General features: G+C 36.4%; 1 protein-coding gene across 2 annotated transcripts in view; it reads left to right on the forward strand.

Annotated features, from left to right (window-relative positions):
* LOC107581706 (protein tweety homolog 3-like) overlaps positions 1–27,195 on the forward strand; it is a 61,535-nt gene that overhangs the window by 30,384 nt on the left and 3,956 nt on the right. The window contains exons 5-14 of one of the 2 annotated variants that reach the window (XM_016267333.1): positions 476–571; positions 3,843–3,915; positions 5,114–5,189; positions 10,793–10,848; positions 15,337–15,429; positions 16,820–16,912; positions 17,784–17,920; positions 21,982–22,155; positions 22,969–23,044; positions 25,649–25,750. In XM_016267333.1, the coding sequence (XP_016122819.1) occupies positions 476–571; positions 3,843–3,915; positions 5,114–5,189; positions 10,793–10,848; positions 15,337–15,429; positions 16,820–16,912; positions 17,784–17,920; positions 21,982–22,155; positions 22,969–23,044; positions 25,649–25,729 (955 nt within the window). In that variant the 3' untranslated portion in view covers positions 25,730–25,750. The remainder of the gene's footprint in view (positions 1–475; positions 572–3,842; positions 3,916–5,113; positions 5,190–10,792; positions 10,849–15,336; positions 15,430–16,819; positions 16,913–17,783; positions 17,921–21,981; positions 22,156–22,968; positions 23,045–25,648; positions 25,751–27,195) is intronic. The other variant, XM_016267335.1, reaches the window with a different exon arrangement.

A 27,195-nucleotide genomic window follows, 5' to 3' on the forward strand; every position in this document is an offset into this window, starting at 1 on the left:
CTTGTTGTTTGATTAACATGAATGACAGACAGCAGGAATATTAGACTGCTGTCACTTTAAGAGCTGCCCAGATCCAATATACTGTCACACATGTGTCTTCTTTCTCAGCTGTTTGCTTTCACTTAAGACCTAAGTTACTGTTTACGAGGATACTTGCAAAGACGGGCATTTGACACATACAAGTGTGTATTTAACTGTTCAATGCCAATAAAGCGGCAAAAATAACTTTCCCACGCTCTATTAGCACCATCTTTACGTGCGCAAGCCTCTCTGACAGTGCTCAGAAAAAGCGTGCATATAGTGAAATGAAATATACAAGAGACAACAGATCTGTGAAACATCTTATACTATTTGTTAATGACTTGTTCGTGTTTCTTAAAGTGTTACCATTTTTGAGTACATTGTCGTACAGTGTCTGTTACATTTGATTGTGGGTTTTGCTGTGTTTGTAATGTTAATGTGTTGTTGTCTTTAGGTGGCTGGGCTACCTGGGTCTGCTGCTGTTTGATGTACTCATTTGCTTGCTGGTGCTCTTCGGCCTTATCCGCAACTCCAAAGGAACTCTGATTGGGTAAGGCTCGACATATGGGTGTGTCTTTGGGTCATGTGTGGTACACCAGGGTAAATAGAGCTTACAGAAACTTGCAAATGACCAGCAATATTTGATCTGCTGACCCACAAAGGTCTTTCAGTTGTCAGGGAGCCATCCACTCGAGGTACACCAGGTTGATTTATGAAGTGTTAGTTATGCTTTTCTGTTTTAGCTCCAACAGAGAAATTATAAAGTATCTTCCGCTCTGACCCCGCCCCCCACACACACACACCCTCTGGGAAGTTTTAAATCAGAGATGGCACAGAAAAACAGAAAAACAACTGTGTGACAAGCTCTCCACAGTGCCTGAACAACAAAATAGCTCGAAAAACAGACACATTAGCACTGTTCCAAAACCGCTCTATATAGAAAGTAACTTTCTGCCACACCACCTCATATACCCCCGGTTTCACAGACAAGGCTTAAGCTAGTCCCAGACTAAAATGCATGTTTGAGCTGTCTCAACTGAAAATATCTTGCTCTGACATATCTTAAAATATGTCAGTGTCATTGATCTGTGTCAAGATGCTAAGGCATTTTTGTAAAATTTGCTTAAATATCTTAATTGAACTAAGGTCTAGTCCTGGCTTAAGCTAAGCCCCGTTTGTGAAACCAGGCCTTAAAGTGCTAAGAGACTCACCAGTAAGAGTATCCCAATCGGTGTGCTTATGCACTCTTCTGTGCTCTTTTGTAGTGTGTTGACACTGAAAATTCCAAAAAGAAAAAATGCACGTTTATGCTGGATGACAAAAATAACCGTATAAAATTCATACACGAGACACTATAGGGCAAACTGGATACTATTTAATTTGGGGCGCAACTAGAGATGTCACAAAGCTAACAATGCAATGTGTCCACCCATCTTTTCAGCAGCCTTGGTTCCAGTAGTATTTTTCCTGTTCATTTTTCCCCATAAGTATTTTTAAAAAAAAAAGTATTTCTTTGTAAGCCATGAACCAAACCAACCATCTAAGAGGTAAGTCACAACATTACAAATTTTGCCTTTTTGTTGCCCAACTCTGTATGTTTTCCATGAATCATTTTATCGGACTGTCCAGGTTTTAGAATTTTTATCCTGTATAAATCTAAAGGTCTTGTATAATCTTGACTGCTATATTTTTAATTTTGGTTTTTATTTTATTGTATTTGTTCTTTTTTTCAGTTTTTGCAATTTAGCCTCAGATGCTGACATTGCCTTAAAATCCAATACTGCCACTGTCGTTTTGTCTGATTTTCAAATACTTTTCTGCTTCAAATCAAAGGTACAAAACTGTGTACCGTGTTTTTGTGCGATTTGCTTGTCAGTTCTCTGGAATTCCGCTCTTGAACATGATTATTTTAAAAAGAGTTTTAAAAAATAAGTTAAAATGATGCTGATGGCTTCAACAAAGGCATTTACCATTGATTAACAACTTCATAGCTCACAGTAGGTCTGTCTTTAAAGGTCTATAAGTTATTGTTAAAAATCAATTCCCCTATGGAGAAAATAAATGGATTTTTACTTCTGGAACCCCACTGTTGCATTCTGCACACAAACATTGGGTAAAATGTATATTTTTATTAGATGGAATGTTTTTATTGAGATATATACTGTATATAGATTTATAAATGAAGTGAAGTGACATGTGGCCAAGTATGGTTACCCATACTCGGAATTAGTGCTCTGCATTTATCCCATCCAAAGTGCACACACACACCCGGAGCAGTGGGCAGCCATTTTTTTTGCTGTGGCGCCCGGGGAGCAGTTGGGGGTTCGGTGCCTTGCTCAAGGGCATTTCAGTTGTGGTATTAAAGGTGGGAGAGATTCTAGGTTGCATTCTCATTGAAGCATACATGCTGTGTTGCCTTAGCTGTCTTGTGTGGCATGCCTATCCTTTGAAACAGCCTTTGTGTTGGAAGTGTGTAGCTTAAAATGCCGTCTGGGTAGGTAGGCGGCATACTAGATTTTGGAACAGTGCTATTGTGTGTAAGTAAGCGAGATATTCTCTGGAAGGTCTGTTCAGTTGTATGTTGGTTTCCTATGTGTGCTGGAGTACCTCAGGGACATGTTGTGGGGCCAATCATGTTCAGTCATTTATAGATGGTGCACAACTACTTCCACCAGACGTGCCAAAAACACAGTGTTATGGATAGTCGTTTAACGTGCTGTGTCTTATGTATCTAACGTTTCGCATTCACATTATATAGCGAAAAGGCCGGTTTGACTTTTGGCCGTGTTGGAAGATAAATGTCAGGATATTGATTTGCTCTGCAATAAAAGTTGCTACTTGCTAAAAGCGTGAAATCTTTAGGTTGCCATAGTTCAATCCTGACTCATGGCATTTCATGATACTACTTGACTTGGCATTTATTTAAAGGTACAGATGGAAGCATATTTTTTAATTAATGTACTCATCACCAAAGAATTCCCTTCAGTGTCTGACTGTTTTATCTGGAACATGTTGATTTTAGTTATGCTGCAAACAGTTTTTTTTTTTTTAAGAATTCAGATTTTTTTTTCTTTTTTCCTCCCAATAAAATAAAATAAGCATCCTTGAATAAATTTATATAAAGAAATTATATTTTAAAATATAAATGATTAACTATTTTATTTAAGTTTAACATATTGCAGATTAGCAGACTGTAAAAAAATAAATAACAATTATTTTTAATTTGTGTATATATGCTAATTAAAATAATAAATAAATAAATATTGTATTTGATTTTATATATTCACACAGAGCGAGATAGAGAGAGAGATAAATAAATTATATTTAAAACATAAGGAAATAACTCTTTTAATTAAATTTAACATTGCAGACTGTAAAAAATAAATGACAAATATATTTTTTAATTAGCATATATATGCTAATTAAAAATAAATAATATAAATAAATATTTATTGTATTTTATTTCATATATGTTTACAGTCTGCTAATCTACAATATGTTAAATATGTTATGCTCAAACGTGGGCATTAGATATGAAGGTGAGCAGATATTTTTGTGAGGCTCGAAATATAACGTGCTGTATGGATGATAGCAATCCATGTGTGCTTATTACTTAATGGCTTTGAATCCCACTGTTGCTTCTATAATTTTACCACCATTAAATTCATATTATAGATGAAAGGTCTGAAAATTGTAGTGGGATGAAAGGTTTTTCTAAGCAGAAAAGCCCAGTTGAGGGGATTCCGACCTTTTAAAAGATGATAATATGTGTACACTGTATATAATGATGGCAGAAATGCTGATTATCTGTGTTCTCTCAGGGTGTGTTTTCTGGGTGTGTTGGCGCTGGCAATCAGCTGGGGCTCACTGGGTCTGGAACTGACTGTCTCGTCGGTGAGTGTCTCCATGGCAACACTTCTCCACACAGAGGCAGGACAGTATTGTAGTGATGCTGCTTCGTCTTGCGATCTTACTGCATATGCCCAAATTATAACTGTGGAATTACATAAAGCAGCCAGTGATAGTTAATCTCTGTGATTAGCAGCCTCTTTAGCATAGTTATATTATACAACTGCTTTAAAGGGGAGATGTCATGCAATTTTTTGTAAGCATAATCTAACACTCAGAATCTACACACTAACAGCAGTTAGTCAAATATAATCAAGGTAATTTTCATATTAACAATGTGCAAACCTACAGATCAAAGTCAAAGCTAGTCAAAATGGACTTGTCAGTGGGTTGCCAGCTACTAGTTGGCAAATCAGTTGCATGAAAGTCCCTGTATAAATAGGTTAGTTTCAGATTCACCAGGGCTTGATTGCATGCCTTTCTTAAGGGAAATTTAGATTAGATATTTTCTTGCTACTGCAATATGCAGTTAAACAGAATTGAGGGATTTCAAGGTGCATTTTTTTTTTAAAGGTAGACTATTTTTAGCTTGACATGCCATCTTAAAAACAACACTTTTCAACCAGTTAAAGCACAGCAAGCTGGCAGGATGCTAATTAAACAGTCACTAAAAATCACAGCTTAAAATATAAACACTACCTACAAGAGTTTGGAGTTGGTAAGATGTTTTTGAAAGAAGCCTCTTACCAGTCACCAAGACTGCATTTATTTGATCAAAAATACAGTAAAGTGAGTAATATTGTGATATTTTTTTAAAAAGTTAAAATATAATTTATTGTGAAGTAATGATGCTGAAAATTCAAATTAAACCACAGTCTTCAGTGTCTCATGATCCTTCAGAAATCATTCTAAAGTGCTGATTTTTATATTATCCATGTTGAAAACTCTTGTGTTGCTTAATATTTTTGTGAAAGCCATGAAATCTTTTTTTTTCAGAATTCTTATAGAAAGTTGAATAGAAGGGAAAGCTGAAATGAATAAGAAGTTCAACATACTGTACCAGCATTTATTTGAAATGGAAATCTTTTGTAACATTTTAAATATCTTTACTGTCACTTTTGATCAATTTAATGGATAAACTGTCTGTAGAACACATGTTTTAATCAGGGGAAAATATCATGCTATATAAAGTGTAGAATATACTCCTTTAATATTCATTGTTTGCTTTTCTTTCTCATTTTAGGGCTTCAGTGACTTCTGTGCGGCGCCTGACATGTACATGACCAAGGTGTCAGAGCAGTATATGCTTATCAAGAAAGGTTTGTTTCAAGAGTTTTCTTTCAAATCTCACAGATATTACATATCTTTTTTTTCTTTCTTCCACCTCCTGCTGATTTGTGAGTAAGATGCTTAATCCAGCAGGTGTTATTTTGAATCACTTGCGAGTCTGTCTGAATTTAGTCTGCCCTACATCTCCTGATGGAGAAGCGTGTTCTCTGAGGGATGAGCGGTCACGCAGGCGTTCATTTCCTGTTGGCTCCGAGAGGAAGTGTTCCTTCTGACTTTCTCTTCCTCACTTTATCAGCATTACGCAACACAGCGGTTCCTCTTCAAAGTGACCTTATTATCCACAGGAGGCTGGATGCTCTCAGTAAATCAGGGGAAGTGACAACCGTGTGGGTGTTTTTCTCTCAGTCTGTGTTTGTTTTGCGTGTCCGAGCGTTCCTCTTTGGGTGGCCGGAGCAAGATGTTGATGATGGAAAGTTATGCTCACATATTCTGGTTAAACCTAATCTAGGTGGCCTCAGGGTACGGCCCATTGGAAATTGGTCTTCCTATAACTTAATCCTTGGAAAGGAAGCATTTGCACTGGCCTGAACATGTGTGAATCCTGTTAAATGTGTTTAAAAGGTTTCATTATGTTGGACCTGTGGTTAGACATGGAGATGCAGAGGTTATATTGGGACTCAATGAAGGACCGCTAGAGTTGGTGCTATGCAGGAAGCAGAAGTGTGTTTGTATGCATGTGGATCTCTATATGCTTTCATGTAGTAGAAGCAGGTTTGATATGTCAACATTGGCATCTGTTATGATTAATCACTTTGTTGGTCGGCTGAGAATAGAAGAGCTACAGCAAGATCTTCTGGAGAACAGAGGAGAGAGATAAGAGGAAAGGAATAGAAAACCGCTGAAGGATGTGGATGATAAACCATGTGACTATCAGCTTCACACACCCATGTAATTGTGTGTCTTCTGGGCTCTATTCTTATCTTTGTTCTTCCTATCTGCAGTCTTCCTCTCATTTGCTCTAAATAAGTCCTTAAAGGGATAGTTCAGCCAAAATGGAACATTCTGCCAATATGTATTCTTCGTGCTGTTTTTCCAGACTTGTAACTCAGAAGGAGAATTATGAGATTTCACCCTGGCTTTTTCAGTCTAACACAGTTTTGTAGTGACCATGAGCAAGTGCTCCATGTGACTTGTGCATTAAGTCTTCTGAAGCAGTGGTGTTATCTAAATGGTTATTAACTAAAACCATTAAAATGTTTTTTATTAATTGAAATATATCTAAAATAAAGTATAAATATTAGATTAAAATTAAAAAAATGAAACCGAAATTAGAAAACTGAAGTAAGTTGACTACTAAATTTACTAGAACTAAAACTGAAATAAAATGAAGCACAATAGCTTTTGTAGTGACCATGAGCAAGTGCTCCATGTGACTTGTGCATTAAGTCTTCTGAAGCAGTGGTGTTATCTAAATGGTTATTAACTAAAACCATTAAAATGTTTTTTATTAATTGAAATATATCTAAAATAAAGTATAAATATTAGATTCAAATAAAAAAAAATGAAACCGAAATTAGAAAACTGAAGTAAGTTGACTACTAAATTTACTAGAACTAAAACTGAAATAAAATTAAGCACAATAGCACACAAAATTACTGAAAATATAATAAAATTTACTAAAATAGTATATAAATAATACTAAAATAACACTGTTCGGAAGTTAAAGAGAAAAGCAAAGTGTAATTGTTACCACATCATGAAGTGGCTCATAAAAAATTGGCTCAAAAAAAAAACTACTCCACTCAATGATTCATTTGATTTAAAGGGGTACTGCAGGGGAGGATTTTCACTGAAAAATTTTTTACAAAATGTAGTCTGTTCCTCACACAACTATAACATGACTTCTGAAGAATTGGAATATAGCACACAGTTTGATTCTTGTTTGTCTTTTTTTTTTTTAGTTTGTCAGTCATGGTCAGTCACTGTGTATTACTATGTGGAAAAGAGAAGCAAAATGAATAGTTTGAATAAAATATTGATGAAGTATGATTGCGTCATGAGGAAAAAAATATTTTGCTAGTGGGTTTTCAGAATTTGTCTCGCCATTCTAGAATCAAATAAGTCTTTGGAACATCATCAAAATATGCACATCAGATTTTAGCTTACACATTTCCACTAATTACATCGCTTTAGTCCAGAACTATATTTGGAGCAGTAATTCAGCCGGAAGCATTAATGGCTGTAGATGGAGACCACAAAGAAAGCTTTGAGTGTGTTCTTTCTGGCTATCACTGTCCTAGACTGACTCATCCTACTGCATTTCCCAAGAATAGAACCAAGATATTTCTGTACTTGCATGTCTGTGCCATCCATCGTGTCTCTTCTGTGAGGAAAGCCTCAGTATGTACCCCAGCATGTCTTCTGTGCTGCGCTGTTTAATACTGAATCTAGTTGTTTAAAGAGGCCATATGGGCCCATTATACAGACTGTGATGCATTTTTGGAATTATTAAAATCATAAATCTAGGGAACTTTTTATTTTCTTCATTTCATTTCTAACAGTACACTTTTGATTTTATATTAGCCTGGCTTTACAAATTTGTTTTATTTATTTTACTTATTTTTATACCAAAAGTAGAATACCTAATTAGAATTAGGCCGAATGCTTTGGCTACTTCTACATATAAATAAGCTCTGTTATGATGGGCTAACCTACTAGTTTATATGTTGTTGTTTTATTTAAATGACATCACAAAGTTTATTCATATCAAGTCTATTTGATGTTCACTCGATATTAATTTCAAACCCAGAAGATGACAATAATCCAAACATGTATCTAATTTAAATGCTTTCCTCTTAAAAAAATGAACATTAATGCATGCTATAATTGTCCTCCATTATGTGTGCAGTTTACTCATCTGATAAAGTCGCCAAAGGGTGTTGAATTTTACAATCATCATTGAAGAATATCTGTGAAACACTTCATAAATAAGATCTGTCAGTGTGCTGGTGTGTTCCCTGCCTCGCGTGAATCAGGATCTTTTACAGCCTGCAGTTATCGCGTCGTGAGTGGGATTTAAAGCTCTGCCTCCTCTCAGATCGTTTTTGGAAGCCACTCCATTGTCTTTGTGCAGTTTCATATGGGCATCACCAGTCACCCAATATTACATCCAATTACTGGAGGTTATTTACACATGACATATGAGCCTGTGGGGCTCTGGCCCTCTCACTGAATACTGTTACAACCTATAAATCCAGCACTGAACTCCACTACTACACTATACGCTCAGTTTAGCCTTTTGTATACAGCCATCCATGGATATAATTGAGAGGCCAGTTTATTCCCCTCATCATTGCCATAATTATGCCATTTATAGTGCAATCAAGGAGGCCGGTCGTATGGGATGGGGGAATTGGCTTGTTCATAAGCAGGTTTTACTTTTCCCTGTGACCGCTGCCATGTGTGTCTCCACGTGTGTATTAATGATAGTGATGAAAGCATCACACTCCTCCTCAACAAACCCACCACTCTGACGCATGTGTCTGTTTTTGATTCGCGTCCACGCAACCCGCTACAAGCTGCGCATGAAGATGGCCCAAGACTCCATCTGCGTTGGCGTGTGGAGGTTTGTGAGAGGACTGTGTGAATCAGTACCATTTCCTGTGCAGAAATGGAAAGTATTTTTTTTAACTGCAGTCTAGAGCTTCATTTCCATTCATCTTTGCATTCACAGATCAGATTCATTGCATGGTAATTTTAATCAACTTCACAATTGAAAAAGTGTGGGACCCCAAACTTTTGTGTGTGTGTTGTACATTTTAAACTTGTATTTAATGGGACTCAAACCCATAACCTTGGTGTTGCTAACATCAAGCTTGAGAGATACTAACCTACTATTTACCTTCAGCTCTCGTCTTTCTTTTCAGTCCTTGTAAAAATCCTCAGTGACCTGGCAGCACTCTTCAAATGTGTGATTGTGTTTTCTGTTCACGTTTACTAAAAATAGTAGAAATCACAATGAAATTCAACCGAATATGACGCCTATTACTGATGCACATTTTTTGACAAGCAAATGAAACTTGCAACTTTCTGCACCAGGCAAGAGTTATTCCTGAACACCCCTAAGACTTCCTAGAGTCTTATTCATTTATTCAATATTTTGGCTAATTCATGATGCGCTCAGCTACCAATAAAACTGCCCTTAAAGCTCACCCAAAAATGAAAATTCTGTCATTAATTACTCACCCTCATGTTTTTCCAAACCCGTAAGAGCTTCATTAATTTTCGGAACACAAATTAAGATATTTTTGATTAAATCCAAGAGCTCTCAGACCCTCCATAGACAGCAAAGCAACTGACATGTTTAAGGCTCAGAAAGGTAGTAAAGACAAAGTTAAAATGGTCCATGAGACATCAGTGGTACAACCTTAATGTTATGAAGCTACAAGAATACTTTTTGTGCACATTGAAAACAAAAATAATGACTAAATTCAACAATTTCTTCTCTTCCGTGTCAGTCTTCAATGTGCGTTCACGAGAGTACCACGACGCATTTCTTTGCGCACATAGTATTCTCGTAGCTTCATAACATTAAGGTTGAACCACTGATGTCTCATGGACTATTTTAACGATGTTTTGGGCCTGTCTATGCAGGGTCAGAAAGCCCTTGGATTTCATCAAAAATATCTTAATTATCCCTTTAACTAAACACATTTTAGCATGTTTGAATTCATCCTACAGATTTTCCTTCAATATTGATGCAAAAATATCTGCAGATTTGCTCTGGATTAGTTATTGACTGGGAAATTCTCCTCTGCAGGAAAGAAATTAGATGCTCTGCTTAGCTTGTGCGAGCGAGGCATTTGTGGACGGAATCTAGAGATGCTGGTGGTTGGAAATATACTGGTGCATCTCAATAAATGAGAATGTCGTGGAAAAGTTCATTTATTTCAGTAATTAAACTCAAATTGTGAAACTCGTGTATTAAATAAATTCAATGCACACAGACTGAAGTAGTTTGTCTTTGGTTCTTTTAATTGTGATGATTTTGGCTCACATTTAACAAAAACCCACCAATTCACTATCTCAACAAATTAGAATACTTCATAAGACCAATAAAAAAACATTTTTAGTGAATTGTTGGCCTTCTGGAAAGTATGTTCATTTACTGTACATGTACTCAATACTTGGTAGGGGCTCCTTTTGCTTTAATTACTGCCTCAATTCGGCGTGGCATGGAGGTGATCAGTTTGTGGCACTGCTGAGGTGGTATGGAAGCCCAGGTTTCTTTGACAGTGGCCTTCAGCTCATCTACATTTTTTGGTCTCTTGTTTCTCATTTTCCTCTTGCAGATACCTGACATGGATGCTGTGGGTTCTCTGAGCTCAGTAAATGATAGTGTGTCAGTGTGTGGGTTCATTTGCTTTGGGCAGATGTGAAACGTAAAGAAAAGCGAAACGATTTGTAGAATGTTGCAGGTTTATAATGACTTACAGTGCATAAATTATATTATATGGTTATAGATGCAAGGAAATGGAAAAGCCGTCATACCTGAGTGGGTCTTCATCTAGATAATAAATGCTGATTTCTTTCATGGCATTGCTCTTGACCTACTGCCTCTCTCTCTTTACAGATATCCTGCAGTATTACCTCACATGTAACGTGGGTCAGGTCAACCCCTTCCAACAGGTAATCATAGCTTCTACCTCTCTTGAATGCATTGATTCAGATTTGATCTGTTAACTAAATCCCTCACTTTCAAATCTCTGAGAGATGTCCTCAGAAAAAGTATATCGTCTCTGTTCCAAACAATAGTGAGCTTCCTAACTGGAGAAGTCTGGCATCATAGAGACATTCCCAACAGAAAGGCTTTTGCAAATAGCAGAATTATGCACCATTATACATACCTAATTTGGCAAAAATATAATACAGCATGACATGTGTGCATCATGGAAATGGTAATCCCAGAATTCATTGCTATTAGGTAATTTAAAAAAAGTTAGCAACATGCTAACAGGTGTTATTTTAGTATTTATATTCTATATCCTAGTAATAAATATATATTATAGTATTTATGAATATTTAGTTTTTGGCAATTTTGGCATTCTTTTGTCATTTTTAAAATAAAATAAAAATGTATTTATACTATATATCATTAGTAAAGTTCTAATATTTATTTGATTTGATTTCAGCTTTCAGTTAACAAAAATAGTTTTAATAGTTAAAGTTACTGATTCTAACGTCAGACTCTGGGAGAGTTAGTTTAGTCTTGTGCACTTAGGTGTGAGGGACCATTAATGTTGTTCCTTCTGTAGGTAGTTAATAGACAGCAAGGTATCTCACTGGAGTTTGGAAGACAGCCAGTCTCCTCCCTCCTCACACTCCAGTACAGGGGAAGTGCCACCCCCTGTTTAGTTTGCCACTACATTAGCATTCTCATTGCGAGCTGCTGTGTGTTCCTTTGGCTTCCTGCCTTTCCCATTAGTTAATGGAGTCAGACTCTACATCTTTATTTGAATAATGTATGTGCATGATTCAGACAAATCACAGCTCTTAACTGTTCATGATTGATGGGTTATCTCAGTGACCGCTCCATTGTCTTGATGTCATTTAATTTAAATGAAGGGTAACGCCCATATGGAGGCTGAATGCTCTACTTTGTCAGCTGATGTCACTGAAAGGAGTTCCTCCAGTTCTCATGCAGCATACAGATGCACGGAGCCTGATTCACATCTGAGACAGCAATGTATTGAAATGGATATTGATTTCAGACTTAAAATATCACCAAGGAATATTTTAAGAACATTTAAAGAGAAATGTTGACGATTCTGCAAGAAGTTTAATGCTAAAAATCGGAGTTGCTTTGCTGTCTACAATGCACATAAGCAGTTACCTTCACAAGACATGTTCTTGAATTCAAAACAATTAGATTTTATCTGTGAAGGATGCCAAAATTGTGGGACTGGTTAGATTTTTTTAAATGTTTTTGAAAGAAGTCTCTTATGCTCACCAAGGCTGGTTTTGCTGTTTTTTCATTAAATAAATACAAATGAAATGAAATATTACGTTTTAAAAACGTTTAGGTTTGAATATATTGTAAAATGTAATGGATCCCTATGATGGCAAAACTGAATTTTCATCATCATTACTCTAGTCTTCAGTGTCAAATGATCCTCCAGAAATCAATCTAATATGCCAGTTTAATGCTCAGGAAATATGTTTTTATCAACATTGAAAAATATTGAAATAGAAATCTTTTGTAACATTGTCTTGACTGAAAATTTGATCAATTTAATGTGTCCTTGCTCAATAAAAGTAGTAATTTGTATTTAACCTCAAACTTTTGAATGGTAGTGTATATAATGCTGCTTTAGAATTTGACCAAAAGAATGTATCTTCTAAGGCAGCATAATTTTGGAACAAAGTTAGTTGCGTTTGTGTAGGTGTTATTTTAGTATTTATATTCTATATCCTAGTAATAAATATATATTATAGTATTTATGAATATTTAGTTTTTGGCAATTTTGGCCTTCTTTTGTCATTTTTAAAATAAAATAAAAATGTATTTATACTATATATCATTAGTAAAGTTCTAATATTTATTTGATTTGATTTCAGCTTTCAGTTAACAAAAATAGTTTTAATAGTTAAAGTTACTGATTCTAACGTCAGACTCTGGGAGAGTTAGTTTAGTCTTGTGCACTTAGGTGTGAGGGACCATTAATGTTGTTCCTTCTGTAGGTAGTTAATAGACAGCAAGGTATCTCACTGGAGTTTGGAAGACAGCCAGTCTCCTCCCTCCTCACACTCCAGTACAGGGGAAGTGCCACCCCCTGTTTAGTTTGCCACTACATTAGCATTCTCATTGCGAGCTGCTGTGTGTTCCTTTGGCTTCCTGCCTTTCCCATTAGTTAATGGAGTCAGACTCTACATCTTTATTTGAATAATGTATGTGCATGATTCAGACAAATCACAGCTCTTAACTGTTCATGATTGATGGGTTATCTCAGTGACCGCTCCATTGTCTTGATGTCATTTAATTTAAATGAAGGGTAACGCCCATATGGAGGCTGAATGCTCTACTTTGTCAGCTGATGTCACTGAAAGGAGTTCCTCCAGTTCTCATGCAGCATACAGATGCACGGAGCCTGATTCACATCTGAGACAGCCATGTATTGAAATGGATATTGATTTCAGACTTAAAATATCACCAAGGAATATTTTAAGAACATTTAAAGAGAAATGTTGACGATTCTGCAAGAAGTTTAATGCTTTATGCTTTAAAAATCGGAGTTGCTTTGCTGTCTACAATGCACATAAGCAGTTACCTTCACAAGACATGTTCTTGAATTCAAAACAATAAGATTTTATCTGTGAAGGATGCCAAAATTGTGGGACTGGTTAGATTTTTTTAAATGTTTTTGAAAGAAGTCTCTTATGCTCACCAAGGCTGGTTTTGCTGTTTTTTCATTAAATAAATACAAATGAAATGAAATATTACGTTTTAAAAACGTTTAGGTTTGAATATATTGTAAAATGTAATGGATCCCTATGATGGCAAAACTGAATTTTCATCATCATTACTCTAGTCTTCAGTGTCAAATGATCCTCCAGAAATCAATCTAATATGCCAGTTTAATGCTCAGGAAATATGTTTTTATCAACATTGAAAAATATTGAAATAGAAATCTTTTGTAACATTGTCTTGACTGAAAATTTGATCAATTTAATGTGTCCTTGCTCAATAAAAGTAGTAATTTGTATTTAACCTCAAACTTTTGAATGGTAGTGTATATAATGCTGCTTTAGAATTTGACCAAAAGAATGTATCTTCTAAGGCAGCATAATTTTGGAACAAAGTTAGTTGCGTTTGTGTTTCACAATTCTTGTCAGCAGCACTGAACCTTGCTGATGCTGCCTGTTGTCTTTAGTTAGTTTCCAGCACTGTTGCCTGCCATTAACACGGTAAGCAGAAGTCTTCTGTGAGCTCTGTAAAGAAGGACATGTTGTACTTTCACTGCCTCTTTCTCACTGAATGTCAGCAAATTTTCCAGCCTATCATTGTGGAACTGTTGGCAGACAAAGCTAACACGGTGGCCATTTGGAATCTCAAATATTCATGTTTTCAAGACCTGTGCTTTTGAAATGCTCCGCAACACACCTAAATGGCCGGATGCAAGAGCCTGTACTGACTTTAGCTGCTGGGTGTAAATGCACTGTTGCATTATGCAAGCAGCTCTCTCTGCTGCAGTACTAACAGTGGAGTGAGCGCGGGTGTGTGCAGTGGTGAATGAACACAGAGGAAATACTTCTGCACTGGCCAGGAAGTGGAAGTTGCGCAACCCAGTTTGTATTACCTGTCGAGCTCTTAATATTGCATTTGTGTGTCTTCCAGAAAATAACCAGAATCAAATAATTACACGCCTTATTAATAATGATATAGTTTTGTGAATTATACTAATAAATTCATACTTTATCTAAGACGCATTAAAATAATCAAAAGTGACAGTAAAGACATTTATAATATTGTAAAAGATTTCTATTTAAAAAATAGGGCTCTTTTAAAATTTCTATTCATTAAAGAATCATGAAAAAAATGCATCACGATGTCTATTACAAAAATAATAAGCAGCACAACTACTTTCAACATTGATAATAAGAAATGTTCCTTGAGCACTAAATCAGCAAATTAGTATGAATTCTGACGGATCATGTGACACTGACGACTGGAGTAATGCTAAAAATCACAGGAATAAATTACATTTTAAAATATACTAGAAAATATATTTAAATATTATTATTATTATTATACTATATTATTATTATTATAGTAATTGTCACTATTATTTTTGATCTAATAAATGTAGCCTTGGTGACTTCTTTCTTTACTTTTTTTTATAATTAGCTTTTCAACTGCTGTCTTTTAGTTTCATTTTATTTTTCATTTTCATTTGGGTCACTAAGTTTTACAAAAATGTGTTTAGCTCTATAGTTTTTTGTGCTAGTTTTAGTATATTATACTAACCAGATTCCTATAAATTCCTGTCTGCCTAAAAAACCTGTAAATGTTGAAAAATACTTATAAAGCACATAGAAAAAAATTATATTGTATAAGGTTGTAAATGAGATGAATTTTGCACACAGCATGTAACAGGTTTTGTTTTTTTCTTGTTGTAGAAGCTGTCAGGAAGTCACAAAGCACTGGTGGAAATGCAGGATGATGTGTCAGAACTACTGCGCTCTGCAGTCCGGGAATACCCCAAAACAAAGGTGAGCGCGTGTATATAGATTTCTGCGTGACTGTGTTTGTGTTTATTTAGAGCATGCATGTAGTATGTATGGGCCATTTCTCACAGTCCCTGATGCACAAAAGCTTGCAGGTACTTTTGTAGTGTCTGTGTGGAAATGTTTGTGTTCACACTATCTCTGGGCCTCTGTCATTGTGCAGCATCTATGTGTGTTCTGGGACAAAGTGATGGCTGACATTCTGTACGTGTGAGAAAGAAAGCCGTCCTCTTGCTAAAACACAAGCGTTGAGAGAAACCGCTGAATCAATGGAAATATTTTACCCTTATAACCAGCCAAAATCTGATTACCACTGCAACTTCATACAACTTAGACCTCACACAACTCTGAGCCTTTAAAAGAAAGAAAACAAGCCTCTCTGCTTTGACATCCTCCTGTGTGAATGTTTTGGTTTGTCATGCGTGTGCCATTGTGTGCTGGACTCATAAAGACTAAATAGAAATGAGGATATTGATTATACTGCCTAATGTATGCACTGCATTTACATTTAAATTTAGTCATTTAGCAAACGCTTTTATCCAAAGTGACTTACATGAGGACAATAGAAGCAATCAAAACCAACAAAAGAGCAATGATACGCAAGCACGGTGACAAGTCTGTTAGTCTTTCAGTTTTTAAAATAAATAAATAAATAAAAAGAAAAGAAGTAGATAGAATAGAAGAATAATAGAGAATGCTAGTGTTAGAGCAGGGGTAGGCAACGTCGGTCCTGGAGTGCCGATGTCTTGCAGAATAAGCGCCAGATAAACAGCCAGCCTTGTAGGCTACTCTCCTAGGTTCACAAAACTGTCATCCATAAAATGCGTTGCACAAATTCGAACATCTGGGTTGTGCTGTTCTGTTGTAAATAAATCTTAACCAATGATTCCTCATTGCATCTACTTCCGGAAGGCCAAATAAAGTGCTTTTGCTTTCGCACTGAAACACAGCGTCTCCCTGACATGGCTGCATCAACACTACTGCTGTTCCTGAAACCACACCTTCTTTCTTTGCGTGAACATTTGGGCAGCATTATGCAAATATTTCCACATCGTGACGTAGAGATGTGGGGGCGTGTTTGAATGAGGCGTTTTAGCCCGGTCTGGATCAGCCTTCTCTTTTAGATAGAATAAATCCTTTTGTGGGAGACTTTGAGCTTTGTAACTCTGCAGAATCTTACACATGCACAAATAGCTACATAACACACTGAAATCACATCATATGACCCCTTTAAAATTGTAGTAATAGTTGGCAATATTGCGGTTTTAATGTATTTTTAAGTAACTTTTAAACGTGTACGTAAATGAGAATATCTATTTAGACATTGCATTTAGAGTAACCGTTTTATTTCAAACTATGTCTTCCTGTTTTTTAGGGAAACCTTGAGCAAATTCAGGGGGGTTTGAACACCACTGAAGTCGGACTGCACCAGCTCACTGCTCTTGTGGACTGCCGCAGTTTGCACATGGTAAGAAAGTGTTTCAGAGTATATGACCACTTTGCACATAAGGTTCCTCTCTGACTCCAAGCACATCCTGCAGTGCGCTTACAAACACATGTGTGTTTCTATCTTCTATCTGCTCTAAACCTTCTATCTGCAGTCTGGAGCCTGTCCTCTTCTCTGTGATATCCTATATTTCTGGATTCAGTATGACTAGAGTTCCTCCTCAGGGCTGAGAGACAGAGGCCTGCTGTGTGGGTGGTCCTAAAAGTGCATCTCCTTCACATGAGAAGAGAAAGTAACGGATAAAATATGGACTTTTGGAAACGCATTATACATTATTAATGGTGTTTTCATTCTGCAAAAGCAATAACATACTTTACGGTCCAAACCATCTGGGCCATATGTGGGAGAGTTTGTGCTGGAGATGCAGAACAGCGCCGGCAGTAATTACAAATGGAGCAATTTTGCAGTTAATAATGACAGTAATTTGGAGGAAGGAAGATGCTGCCATGTTTCTCTGATAGCAGCATGTGTAGGGCTGGTCGCGGTTCGGTCAGCATGTATTATTAAAAGCCCTGTTTCTCTCTGCAGCATATGGTGCCGTCTCCTTCAGGAAGTTCTCAGTTAGAGAGTCTAGCACTGGATATCATCATACTGTTTTCATTTCTTTTGTATCTATTATCCACATACCCAGCAGAGACTGGTTTCTGTGCTGTTGCAGGCAAGACATTTAAAGTGACAGTTGACCCAAAAATGAACATTATTCTGTCATTATTTTCTCATCCTTGTGATGTTCAAAACCTGTATCCTAATTTTGTGCCTCTGCTGATGAAAGAGAGTCAATGATGGCAGTGTTTGCGTGCAGTGCTGTGATTGTCTTTCTGTTTGTGTGCAGGATTATGTGCAGGCATTGACTGGAGTGTGTTATGATGGACTGGAGGGTCTGATCTACCTGGTGCTGTTCTCATTCATCACAGCTCTCATGTTCACCTCTGTCGTCTGCAGTGTGCCACACACATGGCATGGCAAAAGGTGAGATCTGAAGAGAAAAAAAAAAGTTCCAAATATTTTATGGTTTTATATAATAATAATTATTATTAAATATAGAGAGGTTATTATAGTTAAGTTAAAAAATGTGTTAGTCATTAGTATACATTAGTATTAGTAAGGCAATATTTCTCTTTTTAATAATACTTGATGATACTAAAAAACAAAAATTTTAAAATTTTAAAAAACTCTTAATTAAAGCTTAATGATATACTAAAATAACATTGCCTCAAAAAGTGTTTTGTAGATTGTGGTAACCCACAATCCACAACCCAGTTGTTTGAGGGGGTGGGAAAAAAAAGAACGAAAAAATATATATATAATATTATTGATATATTTATATCAGGGTGTCCGCGGGTCCTTAAAAAGTCTTAAAATGTCTTAAATAATGTTTTCCTAATATAAGGCCTTAAAAAGTCCAGTTATTTTGTGGGGATATTTTGTATGGAATATTGTCTGCTGACATGAAAAGTTCATTGTATATCATAGTAATAAATACCATTTATTACAGCATTGATATTTTGTTTTCTTTTTAATTTATACACATTAAATATTACATATATGTATGCAATAAAATGTGTATTTCCATTACAGGTTTAGGTCTTAAATTTCATATAAGGTGGTATTAAAAAGGTCTTTAAAAAGTCTTAAATTTAACTTGTTCAAGTCTGCAGAAACCCTGTTATATGTGTGTGTGTGTTTGTGTATGTATACACATGTATGTATGTATGTATGTGTGTGTATATATACATGCATATATGACAACAACTATACTATTACTAACAGTACGCATCTAATAGTGACCTTATACTATATATATTATATATATACTTTATACTTTGCAGCATGAAATATGTATTATCTGGCTTATAGTGCATTAAAGAGAAAGGGGCGGTTTTGTTATCGTCATAAAACACATTAACTTGCGTGGGAAAAGAACAGTGTTAGCAGTATGACGCAGTCATTCAGTGGAACATCCTAATTTTTGTAGTCAGATGCACTCAGGAGGATTAAACCAGAGATAAAACAACAGTGGAATTAGTGTGTTTGTGTGTCCATGGGCATTGTTTCGAAGACTATGGTTGGACACATCGTGCTCCCATCATGCTCTTCGGTCAAAATGTAAACGGAAACAGCTGCCTCGCTCCATCTCTTCCCCCTTGTTCCTTCCTTCCAAGCGCTCTGTGTGGCAATCGCTCACATCTTCCTCCCATAATTACGTAAACTGCAATAATTTCCCGGTCCAGGCCCGTGCAGCTGCTCTCCCAGGACAGGCCTGCATCAGGCAAACAGGATTAGGCTAGCAGAGATAGAAAGGACAAAGACGCCAGCTTAAGCATATTATGTAATTATCACACTCATAAGTGTGTTTCTCATGGTACACAGCTATTCACACTACCTGTTCATTATAGATAATTAGCAGTTTCTGAATATGAGTTTAGGCAGGCTGTGGCAGGCCATGCAGTGTGGAGGTAGACACTGATTGTTAACTGTGTGAAGTTGGGAAATACTGAGATATTTGAAGTTAGTGTATGCATTTTTATATGCAAACATTTTTTTTGTTGGTGTTAAAGATGCACACAGGCTTTTTTATAATCTTTTAAAATGTAATAGTACTTTTTATACATATAATAAAAAAGCTTAATGTCACATCAGACCAGCACAACATTTAAAAATAAAGAAAGAAAAAGTACCGAGTGCCCCTTGTAAAAATCGGAAAAAAATTGGATTCAATTTCACTATGAAAAAAAGAAATCACACTATGAAAACAAATTACAAGACTACAAAAACTAATTTTAACATGTATACTTCTCATGCATTGACAACAATAACAAAAAAAGAGAAAATGATTTTTTTAAAGTATGTAACCGCTGATTTTTTTAATGCAAATATTCTAAACAGTATTGTAACTATTTTTAACATCTTAAACAGAAGTGTGGAAATGCCCCCAGAGAGTAGTTAAGATGATTTTTAAGTAATTTAAGTGTTGGCTGGAGTTGTACTGAAGCTGAACCTGCTTACTGAATAGTTATAGAGTTCATCAAGCTACCATGTCCAGCAGGGGGCGGCCCAGATCTGTACATTTATAGCACCACACTCTGTTTCACAGCCCTCCTGATAGTGTTCATTTTTCTCCCTCTGGTCATCATCAGCTTTTTCATTCATGTTCATTATGCTAACACAGTGCTGTTCCTGGTCGCATGTAATCCAATCAATGGACACAGGAGAACAAACTGTTAGTGGTCTGTCAAGAGTCACAGAATCACTGATGCAGGTTTTTGTGTGGTTCCAGGCTTTCCCTCAAACCATATGTCATCCCTCTTGGCCAAATGCATGCTGCTCTCTTTTTTTCCCCTGTGGCTGAAAGCAAGCAGAGCACATGCCTCTATGTGGACTTGATGTGCTCTTCCTGTTTGTCATTAGTGTAACAGCAGAGAGCGCCCTCTGCTGTTCATACCACAGTGTGACACATTGATAGTGAAGATCAGATGGAGTTTAATGTACAGTTGGGCATATCACAGTGGTATGAATCATATTTTTCCCCTTATTTTGAGTGGATTCATCAATTTCTCTGAGGTTTTGGCGTTCCACTTTGAATTAAGGTTTATTTATTTTTTTGGGACTACACTGATGGTATATGTGACCCTGGACCACAGAACCAGTCATAAGGGTAATTTATTTATTTTTTTATTGAGATTTGTACTACATCTGAAAGCTGAAAAAAAGCTTTCCATTGATGTATGGTTTGTTAGGATAGGACAATATTTGGCTGATACTCAACTATTTGAAAATCTGGAATCTGAGGGTGCAAAAAAATCTAAATATTGAGAAAATAACCTTTAAAGTTGTCCAAATGAAGTTCTTAGCAATGCATATTACTAATCAAAAATTAAGTTTTGATATATTTACGGTAGAAAATTTACAAAATATCTTCATGGAACATGATTTTTACATAATATCCTAATGATTTTTGGCATAGAAGAAAAATCTATAATTTTGACCCATACAATGTATTGTTGGCTATTGCTACAAATATACCCGTGCTACTTAAGACTACTTTTGTGCTCCAGGGTCACATATTTTTAGTGACATGTTAACACTACAGTTCAAAAGTTTGAGGTTGTAAGACTTTTTTTTATAATGTTTTTAAAAGAAGTCTCTTATGTGCATCCAGGCTGTAATTATTTGAATAAATATTCAGTAAAAACAGTAATATTGTGAAATATCACAGTTTAAAATAACAGTTTTGTATTGTAATATATTTTAAAATATAATTTATTCCTGTGATAGTAAAGCTGAATTTTCAGCATCATTACTCCAGTCTTCAGTGTCACGTGATCCTTCAGAAAGCATTTTAATATGCTGATTTGCTGCTCAATGTTGAAAATAGTTGTGCTGCTCAATAATTTTGTAGAAACTGCGATGCATTTTAATATTCACAATTTAATGTGTCCCTGACATTAAAAAAAAAACCAAAAGTTTAAATAGAAATGTATTTGTTCATTTATTTATATTTTGTCCCATATCCATTCATTCATTATGCATTGCTGTAATTTACCGCTTTGCTTTTTTAGCATCAAAAAACTTTCAATAAAATGACATGATTTTTACCTGACAGTACTTCCCTTTTGTTCTGGAGGTGGTGCTAATCAGCAGCGGGTATTTTGCTTCTGCCAAGTGTTGGGTACAGATGACAACTCTCTGATCTCTTGAGGGGTCCCGTCTGAGTTTGACACTGCTTCTCAGCTATCTGCAGTGTCTTAACACTGCTAACTGGCAGTTTTACTCAAATTCACACTCCCACAGCGATCATGGCTTGCGCTTTCACTGAGGCGACTTCACAGCACAGTGACATTGGGCTGTGTTGACAGATTAAACGATATCAAACTACAGCTGATGTCCTCTGAAATCAATGAAGTATCACCCCTGAGCTCAAGCCAGTTTGAGTTGATGGACCTGTCTCTGTAATACATCGCTTTAAATAAAAGCATCTATTTGTTTCCTGCTAACAGTAATGTGTCTGTTGTGTGTGTTTGTGCATACAGGCCTGATGAGAACAGTGAGGAGGAGTCCATGGCTCATGGAGGCAGGCAGAATCATGATAACCTGTACCGGGTGCACATGCCCAGTCTCTACAGCTGCGGCAGCAGCTATGGCAGCGAGACCAGCATCCCTGCGGGAGCACACACTGTCAGCAACGCTCCTGTTACGGAGTACATGTGAGTTAAACACACACATGTATGACGTCAACAACCAATACATATGAACACATACTGGTCACCTTTTCCGTTCTGTGAGGGATCCATGGAGTTTTTTGTAGAAATAACCTGATATTCAGTTTGACCGATACTTCTTACTGATGCTCCCACATTTCTACTGCATCTCTTTTTGGTTCTTCCATGTGCCACTATTCATTTATAAATGATAGACTCATAGTCATTTAAGTGAAACTTTTATTTGTTACCTAAAACAACTATGGAAATAAATACACCACTATTTAGATCACAAAACTGCTTCGTATAATGATTGCACTTAATAATAATAATAATAATAAGCTCTTTTTTTTAATACTACTACTTTTACTATTAGAAGTTGAATCATAAACAATTCTATTACTCAAAGAATCCTGAAAAAATTATATCATGGTTTCTACAAAAAATATTAAGCAGCACTTTCAACATTGATGATAATAATAAATGATTCTTAAGCAGTAAATCGGCATATTAGAATATGATAAGATCATGTGACACTGAAGACTGGAGAAATGATGCTGGAAATTCAGCTTTGACATCACAGGAATTAAAAAATATATACAAATAGAAAACCGTTCTTTTAAATTGTAATAATATTTCGCAATATTGGTGTTTTTACTGTATTTTTGTTCTTTCAAAAGCATTTAAAAAAATCTTCCCGACCCCAAACTTAAATGGTAGTGTAAATAAACAAGTACAATAAATTTGAAATAGATCAGTAACATTAATGCGGGAGGATTTGGGTTCTTTGTAAAGAGTGTGTGTGTGTCTCATTTCCAGGACCCAGAATGCAAACTTCCAGAACCCTCGCTGTGAGAACACCCCTCTGATCGGGAGAGAATCTCCTCCTCCAACTGTAAGTACCTGCACTCGTCCTCCGTGAATGACGACACACACAAACACACTAACGCACAAACCACAGAGTCATTTTGACAGCCTGAATGCTTAAATATTCACCTCAAATAGCACGTTCTTGTAGTTCGCTTGTGTAAATCAATGATCTCCCCCACTGTAGTTTCACTGTACACAGCAAGTCATTACAAAGAGCCCTGAACTCTGTTCAAGTAATTAGATGATTTAAGTTGAGGAAGCAGACCTTTCAAGCTGCTGTTGGACAACTTCTGCTGTTGGGAGCTTCTCGCTTGCCCAATCTCACAGAACAGATTAGGTGGAGTGGTGATTTATAGCCATAGATCGATGTTGCATTGATTTTTTTTGTGGGAGGAAAAGGAGAACAGAGATTTTGAGCCAGCTGCCCACTTACTGACTCGAAACACCTCGATAACTGAAGCAAGATATCAACACGGTCACCTGTAATTGCTGAAATCGGGTTGTTAAACTCAGTGCTCTGACATGGAAGAGGGGTGATTGATTAGCTGAGTGCCTCTGACATTTCACATAGACTTTTAATGTATTTCAACACCTCTTTTTGGGAGCCAATCAATGTGAAGCTCCCAAAATAAGAACTAGAGCACAATGGAAACATTAGCACCATGGACAACAGTCTTGCTGTAGGCTATTCTTTGCAATGAACATTTCCTGAGGAAAAAAACATTTAAAAGAACGGTGTGGCTAAGAGTTTAGACAGTGTGGCTTGTCGGTTTCATTCTTGTCTGCAGGAATCCGCCAACCCATAAACTAATTCGCTGGGGAGGTTAGTTGGTGGGACTGTTAGCATTCACTCATTAACAGACACTAATAATGTCAGAAGGTGACTAAATATTTGAGTACTTGTTCTGCACCACCTAGTCAACTAGTAAAAACTCAAATAGGTTTTCTTTTGAGCAATTGCCGGCCATAAGCACCAAAATAAAAGTTCCCAGAGTTAATTTAAATGTTGGCATTACAATTGTGAACATTAGGTGGCACTGTGGATACATGATGTTGAGGAGATTGACGTGTGCTTTCAGACACACTATTTAGGTTTTCTAGCTTTTCTTACCGTTGTTAGGCTAATTTTCCTGGGCGAAATCCAGTCATTTAATGTGAAGGCATATGATTTATGCAGATTTCACGACGGGTTCAAGTTCAACAGAAAGCTGCTTGGTTTGAAAGTGACTTCTGTCTGAGCTGTGCTTCAGTATTTATCGCTACGCTATTGGCAATGTAAATTTTTTTTTTTTGGCGACATTTTGCTAATGTGACATTCGTGTTAGGGTCATGCATCCCACCAGATGAGAATCCAATTTTATGGTCTTATAAGAAACTTGATTGATTAAGATTGCTTATGAGATTAGTGTATATTATTAAAATACATTTTTATATAGCTTCTGGGTGAGCGCTAGTCTTATTGTTGACTTTTGCAATTACCTTCAATACATTACATTAATTTTGGAATTATGCATTACGTTATTTTTATGTCTGATTATTGTTTGTTTAAATTTCACATACATATACTAAAGCAATAAGCCCCATGAAGCCGTGGTTTACAGTGAATATATGTTATAATAGCTATATTACGTCCGCTAGGGGTAAGACGCAATAAATGAATAAACGGGAAGGAACAAAAGGCTTCCAGCAGGCCGCCAGACCAAAAAAAGAACCAGAGAAAACACAAAGTATAAGGTAGCTTTATTGTACATGACCAAGGAAAACGCAGCCACCAATTTGACCTTTCCCTTCCCACAAAGAAATAACAAAAGCAAAATAATTAGTCTAAGTGGTGAATTATTAAATATAAATAGATACAGTGGGGCAAAAAAGTATTTAGTCAGCCACCAATTGTGCAAGGAAATAAATACAATAAACCTAACTTATCTACTCTTAACCAAAAAACATAGTATAAATGAGATTTAAACAAAAGGGCAGGTCTCTCCTACATTACTACCACATTTCAAAAGAACCGAACAATCAAAAGAAACACTAACAACACATCTTGGTCTGGCGGCTAAAAGGGAGTCTGGACCAGTGCGACTTTTTTTTAACTTGCATTTTATTTATTTTAGATTTATTTTGGGAATTTTTTGCCTTTATTATGATAGGGTAGCAGCTAGACAGGAAGCGGACTAGGAGAGAGAAATGGGGGAAGGAAAAGGTCAACGAGCTGGGACTCAAACTCGAGATACCCAAAGTGCAGTGGCACTGTATGTCGGCGTGCTGTTCTCACTGATTTTGACAAATCAGTTACATGACCACAAATTTATTCTGTTTTTAAGAAACATTATCACTGGACAAACTTTAAATGAAGCTAAAAATCTGTGTTAAAATCGGTTAGTCGACTGGTAGTTTAGGTGAGATACAGATTGTCAGGACTTGCTGATGTAAGTTAACCCCACTTGCACCGTGTACTTGTGTCCCCTCACACCTTCGTGTCTGGTCTTGTGTCCTCTAGACTTTACGTGTGTGTGTGTGTGTGTTTGGGAGTGCATGTGTACGTGTTTCTTGTGAGCTGGAGATGCAGTCAGTGGTGTCTATCTGCTCTACAGTTTCTTGTCGTTTTCTTTTCTGCAAACCCACACAGTTGTATTTGACATCCACGGACAGTAACAGCCATCACAGCTGGCAGTTAAAGCCATCGGAGAGTTCCCGCTCGTTTTGGTAACGGCCTCGGCTATTCCAACAGGTACTCAAATGCCCCACTCCCACTTATTGGCCCACCTTCCTCCCTATAAAAACAAAAAACACAACAGCCGTGAGTCCTTCCCAAACCACCCTCACTCTGACCCAAGCAAGCTGCCCTCGCCCCTGGTGTTTTTGTTGTGTGGATCCCTGGTCTGGCATGTTCTTCTTCCACCTACATTAACTCTTCACGGATCTGACAGAGAATCCAATTTCCAAGAACACAGAGAGGAATAAATGCATTAAGGCAGACGTTAAGGGAGAGAACTGCTTTTTAATTCAGTTTGGCTAATGATTAGCATCCTAAAGGTGCATTCGCACTGACAGTCATTAAATTGATGGAGGTCACCGAGCCACTGTACTATACATTTCTAGGTTGACTGTTGAATCAGACAGTTGATCACTGTCTGCGCTCCCATTGGCAGTTGACACATCACATCACTGCTCATTTGAGTAAAGAATGCTCACTGTCACTCATTTCAGTGAAAATCAGCAATTCTCTGTCAGGTTTTATTTGAATGTTTCCTAGTTAGAGTGCAGTTACACTAATAAGCACTGAGTAATATTAATAAGCAATCTCTGTCAGTGTGAACAAAAGTGCTGTAATGTACTGTAGTCGTGTTTTGTATAATATTAGTTACACCTTTTCACAAGTGATTAGTACTTTTTATCTTTAAAAAGTAAGTATTATTAGGGAGGCCTATTAGGGTGCATTACTGGTATCAATATCAGCTTGATGTGTTGAAATTTGAGTTTTGACTAAGATCTGTCAGCTCTAGTCACTACATATGCATCTGTAGACTGATGATGATTAGTGTACACTGGATTTGAATGTACAGATTAGACTTGAACTGAACTTGTTGATACCTGTCTGAGGGAATGACTCATTATCTTAGTATTAAGCCTATTTGCAGCTGTTTGAACTAGCCATTTTGCAAATGTAATCGGCAGATAGAGCAATCAGCCAGTTATATTCGTGCCACACTTAAATAAAATAAGCTTAAGGGAATCAAAAGAGGATTTACATTAGTATTAGGGTAATTTTAGGTCTGGAAGTATAAAGATACGTCTCCTGATTTTTGTATATCAAATCATGTTAGTGGTTAGGTTACATGTAAGAAAAGTAGTATTTATACTTGCGTTTATCTGTTCACTCTATCAAAACAGCAAGCAGTCAAAGGTAAAATGTGCATTTATTGCCATTTAATCACCAATAAATAAATAATACTAATTGCAATAGTTCAGTCTCTACAAGCACATTAATATTGCGTCTACAAGGCTGTCTAAATGATTCTGGGTGTGCTGTGACAGACTTTATTATTATAATTATTATTATTTTCATTTTATTATATAATACATTTATTTTATATTTGTATTTTTACTTTAAACCTGTTATTAATGTCCACCGTGTATATATATATATATATATATATATATATATATATATAT

The sequence above is a fragment of the Sinocyclocheilus grahami genome, unplaced genomic scaffold (genome assembly GCF_001515645.1).
Source record: "Sinocyclocheilus grahami isolate Dianchi unplaced genomic scaffold, SAMN03320097.WGS_v1.1 scaffold37.1, whole genome shotgun sequence".
NCBI lineage: Eukaryota > Metazoa > Chordata > Actinopteri > Cypriniformes > Cyprinidae > Sinocyclocheilus > Sinocyclocheilus grahami.